The sequence below is a fragment of the Canis aureus genome, chromosome 37, assembly GCF_053574225.1.
Source record: "Canis aureus isolate CA01 chromosome 37, VMU_Caureus_v.1.0, whole genome shotgun sequence".
Classification (NCBI taxonomy): domain Eukaryota; kingdom Metazoa; phylum Chordata; class Mammalia; order Carnivora; family Canidae; genus Canis; species Canis aureus.
In genome coordinates this window covers 15,498,900-15,511,752 of record NC_135647.1, presented here as the reverse complement: position 1 = coordinate 15,511,752, position 12,853 = coordinate 15,498,900, and the positions used below count along the sequence as shown (strand labels likewise).

The 12,853-nt window shown below is 38.3% G+C and overlaps 1 protein-coding gene across 5 annotated transcripts in view; it reads left to right on the top strand.

The window, feature by feature from the left end:
- The first annotated feature begins 510 nt into the window (after positions 1–510).
- Positions 511–12,853, top strand: part of TMEM170B (transmembrane protein 170B) — a 48,849-nt gene continuing 36,506 nt past the window's right edge. For 2 of the 5 annotated variants that reach the window (XM_077886081.1, XM_077886082.1), the window contains exon 1: positions 512–728. In XM_077886081.1, the coding sequence (XP_077742207.1) occupies positions 632–728 (97 nt within the window). In that variant the 5' untranslated portion in view covers positions 512–631. Of the gene's footprint in view, positions 729–12,853 lie in introns of all 5 variants that reach the window. The other 3 variants (XM_077886080.1, XM_077886078.1, XM_077886079.1) reach the window with 3 other exon arrangements.

The window sequence follows — 12,853 nt, the reverse complement described above, 5'->3', positions numbered from 1 at the left end:
GAGGGGGAGGGCGCCGGGGGCCGGCCGGCTGTCGGAGGGCGGCGGGTCGCGGGGAGGGGAGTGAGCATGCGCAGCGGCTCCGGGCTCGGCGCGGGGGGGGCGGGGGCTCCCGGGCGCGTGCGCGCGCAGCAGCGGCCCGCCGGCGGCCGCGGGCGGAGGGGGCGGTTCCTCGAGTGTCGGCGGCCGGAGGGTGGGCAGGTCGGCGGCAGGTGCCGCTGCGGCGGGCGCCGCAGCCTCGTGCGGGCCGCGGGCCTCCCGGAGCCCCGGCGGCGATGAGCTGGGCCCCGTCGGGGGCCGCCCGAGCCGTCCGCGCGCCGCCGCGGGCCTCCCTGCGTGACCTCGGCCTCCGCGCGGCGCGGGGCTGCCCCTGAGGGAGCGGCAGCGCCCGGCCCGGCCCCCGCCCGCCCGCCCGCCGTCCTCGATGTCTCCCCGGCGGGGAGGGGGCTGCCTGGGAGACGCGCCGAGCCGCCCCCCCCGGACGCCCGTCGGCGGCCGCTGCAGCAGCGCCCGGCAGCCTTCCCCGGCGGCGGCGGCCTGGAGGAGCCGCGCAGCCGCCGCCGCCCCCGGAGCCTCGCAGCCGCCGCCGCCACCCGGCGCCCGAGGAGAGGGCGGCGGGCGCCCCCCGGGGAGGATGAAGGCGGAGGGGGGCGACCACTCCATGATCAACCTGTCGGTGCAGCAGGTCCTGAGCCTCTGGGCCCACGGGACGGTGCTCAGGAACCTCACGGGTAATTGAGGCCCCGGCGCGGGGGGGGGGGCGGGGGAGGGGGGCGGGGGGGCCCGACCCCGCAGGTGCCCGCCCGCGGCCCCGGGGCGTGTGGCTGCGTGTGGCTGCGGAGCCCCGGGCGCCCCCGCGGACGCGCACCCCGCTTCCCGCCGGCCGGCGAGCTGCACCTGTGAACCGTGGTTGCTCCAGGTGACTGCGGAGGTGGGTCGCGCTGGGTCCCGGGCCGGGCCCAGGGTCTCGTGGCCTCGGAGCGTGTCAGCTCTGACCCTGCATCTCTCTCCTCCTTTCCTTTTGTCTGTCTGCCTCTGGCCCCCGACATTCGATGATTTCTTTTCCCCCTGCGTTTGTCAAGGCTGTCAAGGGGGAGTTGGACTTCACTACATCGTAATAATTAACCTCGATTTTAGTTGCGGAAGGGAGCAGTAGTAGTCCTCTTTATCGACTCTAGATTCGGTTGCAGGTGGTTTGTTGATGTGGACATCCTTATACCCCGCGTTCTGAATTCAAAACAAACAACAACAACAACAAAACACTCTTTATTTGGAGAGTAGTGGTTAGAAGAAAGATTCGGTTGCAATTTGGGGACTCCTCCGTGTCTGCTTCTCGGAGAAAGAACTTAAAAACATACTTCGGATTTAATTCTTGAAAACGTGTAAGGCCAATTTTGGTAGGACATTTGAAATGCATTATATCATGAAAAAAAAAAAAGAGAAATGCATTATATCAAACTGGTTAAGAATGTGAAGAGTATTTTAACGAATATAACCTGTCCTGACAGGTTAACTACCTGTATGTGTATGATATAGATACTATATGTCGTATATGTTTATATATGATACTATGTAGAATAGTAACACATATTTACATATTTATTATAAAATCTGGCAAGATAATGGAATTCAGATACGTGTAGAGAAAAATTTTATGGGATTTTATACCGCAGGAAGACTTTAAAGACACTGATTTTCTTGAATATGGGAACTATACAATTAATACAGATTCTGGATTGATTTGTAGTGTCCTCACTTTTAATGTGTGGTTATTTAACTTGGAGCACACTGACCTTATGTGATGGTTGAGGATCGGGAACATGTTCTTATTTCTAAAAAAAAAAAAAAAAAAAAAAAAAAAAAAAAAAAAATACAGTGACTTGAAGACCATTTCATGATTCAATTGAATTTGGAGATAGCCTACGTTATCTTACTTTTCTGGCTTTGCTCCTTTTTATCCACTGTTTGTAGTTCAAATGTTGTATCAGTAGTGTTTGTAGGAGTGAAGTGGAAAGTGAGAATACATATTTGTGTTTGTTAAGGACTGGTTTAGCTCATCATTTATTTAGAGAGAATTAGTTTGGGGAGCCATAGAGTAGCGTAAAATGTAACTTACCACTTGGCTAGATTTAGCAATATTTTTTAAATGTTTACTTTAGGATTCCAGTCATTATAGTGCCTTCTAGTTCCATGGGCCAACCAGTAGGCTGATAATAGTAGTTTCAACCCAGAGTTAGCTCTCATTATCTCTAACACAATTTTAATAATTGTCAGCTGCTCATTAGACTTTGCCATTTCGTAAAGGTTATGCTAAACATCCAAAACGAGTTCCTCAGGTGGGGCATGAGGACCTCTTCTAGGAAGTAACGAGCCTGAATATACAAAATTCTGCTTGTCAGGGTAGAAATGGAGGAAGATGTAAATTAAAAATACACTTCACCAGCAGGTGAGTGTACCACATGATGGGACCACTTCACTTCTAAAAAAGTGGATTCTGGATATGGTCACATTGTGATGTGATGTGGTTCACTGTGGCCTTCTCACTCATGCTGGTGACCTTAGTGATCCCACATGTGGCTTGGTCATTAGTCAAGAGATGCTCCCCACAGAGCCATTTAGAGTTTGGGCTATTAAAAACACCTAAAACAAGACTACCGCCACTTAGTGCCTGCTATGTATCAGTTACTTTACAGATATTATTTCTAATCTGAAGAATAACTTTCCAAAGTAGAATTGCAGAGAACCCCAGAAAGGCAAAGGATGTTGCCCCAAATCATATTGCTAGTAAATGGCCAAGCGAGGCTTTCCACCTTGGCTTTGCCCGCAAAACTACTCTTTCTCCGTTACTTTCTTCAGGCAGAATGAGTTACTGCTTCACTCTGCTACCTCTGCTCCATATGTGTGCTTTTATTATTATATTTTTCAATGACATTATTTTTATAGGTCTCTTCTAGACTGTGAGCTTTTGGATGGTGGGTCACTGTCAATCACGGAATTTTGGAATGTTAGCATTATTCTACATAGCACATCTAAATACTGAATACATGTTTATTGAATTGCATTTCTAAAATAATTCTTAACAGTTGCACTAGTTAAAAATTCTAGTTGCATTTGTTTCCAGGTACATCTATTGGAGTGAAAATGCTGTTAACTAGGAATGAGTTACTTAAGCAATTTTTTATAGATAGGTGATATACCGTTAAGCTACATAAATGCTTATTAAATGCACTTTTCTGTGCTAGTTATCATGCTTTCATGTATTTTATTTAATCTTTTCAATAATCTTGAGATTATTGTTTATGGATTCAGACATTGAAGCTAAGAGTAACTTGCTTAGCTCTGATAGCTAATAAGTGAAAAATTACTACCTTTTTTCAGATCATGATAACACATTAACTCAGAAGGTATGTTTGTTATCATGATAAACTTGGAAATGAAACAGATAATACAGAAAAGAGCATAGTTTAGAACCAGGCTGATTTGGATTTATGAAATGATTATGTGAAGGATTTGCAGAAATCTGGTTAATAGAACCTTTGGTTAATTTAAAAAAAAAAAACAAAAAACAAAAGGAGAAGGTATTCTCATCTCTATTTTTTTTCCCTTCTACTAACAGAAATAACAGATGTCATTTACTCTTCTCTTTGTATTTTATCCTAAAAAAAAGGTGAAGCGGGAAAATTTTTATATTGACTTTTTCCCCCTTAGACACTGACCTTTAGGAAACAGTGTTGTGTATGTATTACTTTGATGGAAATACATTTTTTAAAAAATTAAAAAATAAGAACTAGAAACTAGAACAAGCTTTAGAGCTAGAAGTTATGTAGTTTGACTACTTCATTTTAGAAATCTGATGTATCACATCATTGAAGTGACATGGCCCGGATCCGTTATGCAGTGACAGAGGGCAGGCCTAGAGATGATGTTCAGTGACTCTTAGTTCTGTGCCTTTCATTTTATTCCACATGGATTCTTAACTCGGGCATGTTTGGTGATAAATCTTTAGATACTTAAGAATAGCCTGGTATTATTTGCCCCCAAAAGCCTCAGAACATGTGAATGGAGCTAGTTTTTGTCCAGTAAATAAAAGTACTGGAAAATGCAAGACATTATTGAATAATAATACTTTCCCCAAATTTTAAGTTGCCATTGCCTGTGTAAAAGTTAGTGATCTATATTTATTATATGTGTAGTTTTAGAAATTCTACCAAGTTTGGTCTGTGTTTATTTTTTTCTCCTTTCTGAAGACACTAGTATAGGGATTCCATATAGAACAGATTTTCCTGGTGATCCCATCTCCTCCTTAAATCACCATTGCTAGAGTTCTCTTCTGTACCCATCACTTTCCAAAGTGCATAATTCACAGGATTCTAAAATTGTTAATAGTGTATAGGTTATTATATGCTTCTTCAGCTTACTAGAGATAAATTTTTTCCTTTCTTTGTGAAACAGTTTTTCTTTCTCTATATATGTTCTAAATCCCACTCCCCTAATCTAAAATTACAGTCCATATGCACGTATTCTTTCAGTTTTATGAGTAATTTAACTTAAATAATCTACAGTGAAATATATTCCTTTGCTTTACTTTTATTTTCATCAACTACTTTGGCTCCCAATTTTGTGTTCTGACCCAAATTTGGTTGCTAAGAGTTTAGAGAAAAATTTTTTACTTAGAAAAATGCAGGATCCCTAAACCCATGGGTAAACACAGAGTCAGGCTGGTACTGGGAAAAGAATAATTGGTCCCTGGGAAAAAAGGCACAGGCTGGCCTCAGGCTCATCTCCTTTCTCCATGTCAGTTGCAAATGTGGAGCAGGTGCTCTCCTCTTCTATTGGTATAGACATTGAGAAGCTGGGAATTCAAACTTGAATGAAGGTCAGATGTCTTTTTGTGTGCATAAAATATATATGTGCTTATTTTTATGTTATACATGCACACTATTATAGTTCCCTTCTAGATTTTATAGTTGCTAAGCTATTTAGTGTTAGTATTGATTGTCGGAAAAAAAAAAAAAAGAGAAAGGTGGAGGGAAGTGTGTATCCACTGCGTGTAGTTGGGATTGTTCACACTCACACTGGTATATAGCCAGCACCTTCCTTCAGTATGCTTTCAAGAAAGTGTGCAGCTTTCTGGGATACCCTGCACCCCAGCTCCCTTGTGGATTAAGTTCCTCCTTGTAAATGCTCAATTAATTATAGGAGGTTTTTCTGAAATATAGGTGAAAAATTCTTTACTCTTTTGTGGTACAGTCAATTAACTAATGCTGGTATGTACTATTATAGTTTATAGGAGTTCACTTTTTGGAAGTTTTACCTGTATATCTTACTGAGAATGAAGCTTACTGAAAATGAAGTTACTGTAATTTTTCAAAAACCAGAGTTGTCATCTGCAGGTTCTTACTGTCTTAATCTCCATCTCATTATCTTTGAATCATGTATCCATATCCTCTGGCAATAGCAAGTGTGAGGTCTAGATGACATTTCTTAAACCTAAAGCAATTTCTGGGTAAGTCTTAGGACAGTGTAAGCTGTAATTCTGACTCTTTAATAGACGTAATGTAAATTATCTTTGCTTTTTTTTGATGAAAGGAAGGACCAGAAAAGTAAGATAACTTATGGAGAGTCAAAATAACTAGAGATATTTGTCTTGTAAAAAGGAAGCCTAAACAGAAGAGGAAGGGCGAGTCAGGGATAGGGAGGAGGCAGTGAAACCAGGAAAGGAAATTGAGATTAAGAATAGTTAGATGTAAATTACAAAGGTCCTGGGAAAACAGGGGCAGTAATCATTTTGACATTGGCCATGGCAACATTTTTTTCTAGATTTGTCTCGCGCAAGGGAAACAAAAGCAAAATTACACTATTGGGACTATACTAAAATAAAAGCTTCTGTGCAGCGAAGGAAGCCCATCAACAAAATGAAAAGGGAACCTATTGAATGGGAGAAGATACTTGCAAATGATATATCTGATAAAGGATTAATATCCAAAATATCTAAGGAACATAATTAACACCAAAAAATGAATAATCCAATTAAAAAATGGTCAGAGGACGACCTAAATAGACATTTTTCCAAGGAAGATCTACAGATGGCCAACAGACACATGAAAAATACTCAATGTCACTCATCATCATGGAAATGCAAATCAAAACTACAATGACTAAGCACCTATATCTGTTAGACTGGCTAGAATCAAAACGACAATAAATAACAAGTGTTGGTGAGGATGTTAATAAAAAAGAACTCTCATGCACTGTTGGTAGGAATGCAAACTGGTACAGCCACTGTGGAAAACAGTATGGAGGGTCCTTAAAAACTTAAAAATGGAAATACCGTAAGATCTAGTGATTCTACTACTGGTATTTACCCAAAGAAAATGAAAGCACTAGTCCAAAAGATACATGCAGCCCTATTGTTATTGCAGTTTATTTACAATAGCCAAGATATGGGAGTTACCCAAGTGTTTATTGATCGATGAATGGATAGAGAAGACCTGGTGTATATGTGCAATGTGATTATTAGCTATAAAAAAAAGAATAAGATCTTGCCATTTGCAACAATATGGATGGACCTAGAGGATATTATGCTGAGTGAAATAAGTCCATTAAGTCAGAGAAAGACAAATACCTATGGTTTTACTTATATGTGGAATCTAAAACCAAAACAAACCAACCAACAAGCAGAAACAGACCGATAAGTACAGGGAACAATCTGATGGTTGCCGGAGAGGGAGATGGAGGGATGGACAAGATAGATAAAGGGGAGGGGGAGAAACAGGCGTCTGGTTATGGAATGAATAAGTCACCCCCATAAAAGGTATAGAATATGGAATTAGAATGGTATTGTAATAGTGTTGTATGGGGACAGACGATAGCTATACTTGTATTAGCACAATGTATAGACTTGCCCAATCACTATGTTGTGTACCTGAAACTAATGTAACATTATATTTAAACTATACTTTAAAAAGCATGTCAGAGGTAAGAAGAGAGCCCTGAGAGTGTATAGCATGTTGAATTTACCATAGTATCAGATGAGAAATTCTAAGAAATACCAAAATTCTAAAATGATTATGTTCCTTGAATATTTACTACGTGCAAGATCCTGTGCAAAGCATTTTGCATGCATCTCTTCTCCTATAATTGAAGTGGCCACGTTACTTAACGCTTTATTAAATGTATGTGATTATATCAGGTATGATAGGCTAATTGTGTTTTTAATGGCTAAATATTTTAGCAATAAAAGTTAATAATAGAATAAACAGTGGCAGTGGAAACACTTGAAAAATGTCTCATTAGACTATCAAATTTCAGTAACCTTAGCTAAATAAATTAAGCTTGAAAAGGAGATTTTTCATCAACCTTCATACAAATGTGAAGAACCAAACTTTTACCTGGGTCCAGTTGCATGTGTTCTTATAAATCTCGGGGTATAATCCAGGAGGTCTTTTTTGTAAGAGTGAAGTGGTACAGTAGAAGCTTTTGAAAAGCAGGGGATACCTGTATACTACTCTCAAAAATCAGTGTCTAGTTAAGATGTTTTTGTCAGTGTTGTGAAACTGGATTTTCGTGATAAAATTCCTCCCCTCTCCCATTTACTTTAATGCAACATAGTTTCTGAACTTTGCTGCATATCAGAATCACCTGAGTTTGGTTAAAGGTGCAGATCCAGGGTCCCAGTCCATATTTATGGAATTAGGATTTTTGAAAGCAGAGCCTATGAAGCTGCATCTTTACCTAGCTCTTCTGGGTGATTCTGTTATTGAGAGGTCAAGAATTGGGAACACCTGATTTTTAAAAATTAAGTTTTCTGTGATCAATTCATAGCTGTTGTGATATATTAAGCAAATTAAAATGGAGAATTTGGTATAACTCAGGACTTACAAAATTTTCAGTATAAACAATTCATTTACTTCCCAGAGGATGCTCATACCCAGTTTTAAAACAGTGACTGTCTTTTAACATGTATTATTAATATTATTATTAATATTTTAAATATTTTAATTTGTTCTTTATATGAACTATTAGCTATGAAGAAAAATTCCTATTAAATGGTTGTATTTTGAAAATTCAAGATGGCTTAAAAAAAAAAAAAAGATGGTATATTAGGTATATTAGACCTGAAGTATGCGGGAGAATGTGACATTAACAATATTTATGTAAACACTTAGATACTGTGCAGTTACTGGAACTTTTCCCTTCAGAATAATTTGCGTTCTATTAGTTTTTTGTATGCAAATGGAGAGCCTAAAGAAGCAATAGGACCCTTAAATTTATGGGTCAAGAAGCTGAGTTTCATACTTGACTACAACTACTTGGTTTTTGCATGTTAGACAAACCATGTTTCCCACGCTCTGGTTTCTTGTGTGTAATGCAGTCTGATGCCAGCAGCTCTCATGTTGATGTTAAGGGAAAGCTGATTTAGAAATTAGAAAGTTCAGAGGGAAAAGTTTAGTTAACTATGAGTTAAGAAAAGCACTTATCAATTTGCATATAAACTTGTTTCTTTAATCTTTAAAAATAAGAGACTTTCTTTTCAAGTGGGGATTCCTCAGACTTTTAATAGGCTGATTCGGAAGTGTGAGGCTTAGGACCTAGAAAATCTTTGTTCTCTGAGCACCATTTAATAGCTCTTAGGATTAAGCCTTCTTAGGACTTGTTTAGGAAACTCTGGATTCAGTGTCTGCAGATCCCTTCCAGGTCTGGAATTATGTCTTTGTTTTACTTTGTTTTGCTTATCTGTGTGTGGCATAACTGCTTCCACAGGGTTACTGTCAGTGATATCCAAGCTGTGGTGCATCACTTGTTGGATTTTCTCAGTTGTGCTTTTATTTTCTGGTCTGTCATTCACTCGGTCCTTTCTTTAGATTTAAGAATTTGTTACATTGAGAATTTCATCATAAGTTAATGCTCAGTGATGTAAAAAGTTCACATTTTTCACTGTTCAGTATCCCTTGAAAATACTGTATCATGAGATTGTAAAACATTTTATCAATTGCTGAGAAATTTTCTTTAGATCAGTGACTGATTCAAACAAACATGTTGTTACTGACTTTTTTAGTATGGCACGTATAATTTAAGATACTTGAAGGCATATAAGTAATAACAATTGAAACCATTGTATAAGGCTATGTTATAATTTCATAATAGATTCAGATTTTGACATTTAATTCTTATACTTTTATAACTGAGTAGTGGATCAATTATGAGGAAGAACAAATTGATTGACATCTTTTAGGAAGACAGTACTATGGCTTGACTATAGAAGTCTGAACTATTTAAAATGGCCTTCACCTGATTTCTTTAAAGCAGTAATATTCTGATTGTTTTAAATTTAAAAAACTTGCTTTTAAAAAGAAATTTCTTTTACTACTCAATGATAAGTACTGTAATTTACAGTTTGAAATTATATAATTAGCTGGCAAAAGGGTAATTTAGTATAAGTGGGTAATAAGTGTTGCCATAAGCTTTGAGAAAGGCGATGTATTACGGCAGCCCTTTTAAGTATCACTATTAAATTTAAAAACTAGTGTTTTTGGTTTTTGCTCTCTTTCAGAAGCAGAAGCAGACAGCTATTAAATATTTACTATAGTTTCAACTTCTATGTTAAATGAGGTTTCAAGTGGATAAATACAGCAACTCATTTTTAAATCTGGTTAATATAGTAAGAATGACTAAAAATAAAAAATTGTTCTTTACATTTACCTTTATTTTAACTTTATTTTTGTTCATTTCTTTGTGTAGAGTTAAGGTTCTATTTACTATCATATTCCCTCTGTCTGAAGAGTTTCCTTTAGTATGTCTTGTAGGTCTGCTGGCAATGAATTCTCCCAGCTTTTTTTCCTTCTGAAAAAAAATCTTCATTTCACCTTCAGTTTTAAAAGCTATTTCTCCTGAATATAGATTTTTGGCTTTATAGGGTTTTTTTCCCCTTTAAGTCTTTAAAAAAAAAAAAAAGTCACTATTGTCTTCTGATTTGGTAGTTTCTGAAAAGAAGTTTGCTGTATCTTTTTATCTGTTTCTATATATGTAAAGTATTCTCTCCCCTTTCAATATTTTCCCTTTATCTTGGAGTTTTAGTCATTTCACTATGATATATTTTGGTATCTGTATGTGGCTTATTTTTATTTTATTGTGTTTCGGTTATTTTGGGAAGTCTTTATCTTGCTTGAGATTCTCTGGGAGTCTTAGATTTGTGGTTTGGTATCTTTCATTATTTTTAGAAAATTTTCGGCCACTATCCCTTCAAATATTTTTCTTCTCCGTTCTCTTTTTATTCTCCTCTGGGACTCCAATTACAAGTAAGTTAAACCATTTGAAATTGTTCCCTAGCTCTTGGATGGATGAACTCATTTTTTTATGTATCCTCCTCCTTTTGTCCTATTCTTTTTTCTCTCATATTTTAGTTTGAATAATTTTTTTGGCCCATCTGTAAGTTTGTTGATTCTTTGCTTAACTGTGTCAGGTCTGTTGGCAAGACCTGACAAGAATTTTTCATCTCAGATATTACGATTTTTATTGTTGATTTAAAAAAAAAATTCTGGTATTTCCATTGGGCTTTTACTTGGAATTTCCATTTTTCTGTTAAAATTCCGCATCTGTTCATGTCAGTTTTCCACCTTTTCCATGATAGCCTTTAACATGTAAATTATAGTAATTTTAAAGTCCTTATCTGGTTGTTGTGAAATCTGAGTCATTTTTGAGTTTGGTTCTGTTGATTGCTTTGTTTCTTGACAGTGGATTGTTTCTCCTATTTTCTTTCTTCCTTTTTTTTTTTTTTTTAAGATTTATTTATTCATTAGAGACAGGCACACACACAGAGGCAGAGACACAGGCAGAGGGAGAAGCAGGCTCCATGCAGGGAGCCTGATGGGGGACTTGATCCTGGGTCTCCAGGATCACGCCCTGGGCTGAAGGCAGTGCTGAGCCTTCAGCTGCCCATTTCCTATTTCCTTTACCCTCTTCTACCTCCAATATGCTTATCAATTGGTTAAATTAAAATAATTTTAAAAATTACTAGGTGACAGTGAATTCTTTTGGGACCTTTCTTGATATTATCCTTCTTGTTCAGGCTTCTGTTCCCCATAACATCAGCTATATACTATGCTCTGAAGAACCTGGCATATTAGAATAAATGCCATCGAAGTACCATTAACTAAACACTCACAATGTTAGCCCTTGCTAACATATGAAAGTACTGTATTAAATTAATTAAAGTTCTACAGTAAATATTTTCAGCTTTGCAGGCCATATGATCTCTGTTATAACTACTCAGCTTCACTTTCATAGCTTGAAAGTAGCCATCGACACTATATATGAGTCTGACTGTGTTTCAGTAAAATTTTATGGACACTGAAATTCAAAATCTGTGTAATTTTGATGTGTTGTGAAATACTGTTCTTTTGATTTTCAACCACTTCAAAATGTAGACACTGTTCTTAGCTCACAGGCTATACATAATAGGTGGTAGGCCAGGTTTATTTAGCTCATGGACCCTACTTTGCTGACCTCTGATCTAGGGGACTTTTTTCAAATTATAAATGCATCATCTCCCTGAGAGTCTAGTAAGCCACCTATGTGGGACACATCCCCAAATTGAGAAACCACTGAGATTGGAAACTAAGGGAAGTGACTTCCATACCTTAGGTCTGCTGGAATGAGAACAGAGCTTGAGATAACTTAGTGTGAACATAGACTATTTAAACATATAATGTGGACCATTTCTATAAAGAAGGTAGAAATAATACAGCTTCAAAGTATGGTCATACTGGCATGGTATTTTCAGCTTGAGGCTCAGAGTATATTGAGCACACAGTAATGGTTCAGTATCTTTAATGATTTTATTAGAAGAGTGAGATATTCTCTGGGATTTTTTTTAATTTAAAAAAATTTTTTAAAGATTTTATTTATTTATTCATGAGAGACACACAGAGAGAGAGAGAGAGAGAGAGAGAGAGAGGCAGAGGCACAGGCAGAGGGAGAAGCAGGCTCCATGCAGGGAGCCCGATGTGGGACTCGATCCTGGGTCTCCAGGATCACACCCTGGGCTGAAGGCGGCGCTAAACCGCTGAGCCACCCGGGCTGCCCTATTCTCTGGGATTAAAAAAATTTTGTGTTTGTCTAATGAGATGGTTTTGTTTTTATGACTTTGGATTTTTTAATAAGTATCTCTGACGTAACTGTAGCCTAGAGTAGTGATTTCTATTTCTCTTGCGTGTTATTATTTGGTAGAGTTGATGAAAATGTTGTTGTTTAGGTCTTACCTCTGGAGATTGCTTTAGTTGTTCAATGGGAAATTCTCGTGAGCAGCCCGGGTTGAGAGCCTTTGGCCTAGTAGAGATCTTCTTTGATGAATTTTAGAATGAAAAATTATTTTTTAAAGATAGTATGTGGCAAAATTTAAAAAGTATTTTTCAGGCAGGTGCTTAAAAAATAAAAAATGAAGAATGTATAAAATAATATCATACATCTCCTATCTTTAAGAGATAGCCATTGGCAAGCTTTCTATTTGTGCATTTTCTGTACATATGCAAACATATTTTTAAGCAAATAGGATCATACGGTATGTACCATTCTTTGACTTGTTTTTACTCAGTTAATATATTTTAGACATCTAGAGAAAATCATTTCTCATAAATAATTTTGTCCAAGGATTAAAAACAAAAGTACAGAAGATAATTTTTGAGCTACTTGGCAACGGGGGCTGATGAGAGATACAGATTGGGAGCAGGGCTATTTCTAGTATTGTTTGGAGGCCGAGACACATCACAGCTCTCCAGTGTAACAATCCAGGCAAAATTCGTTTAGGATGAAGATTATTGGACAGATTTTAACAGAGAAAAATAATGAGAGGACTTTA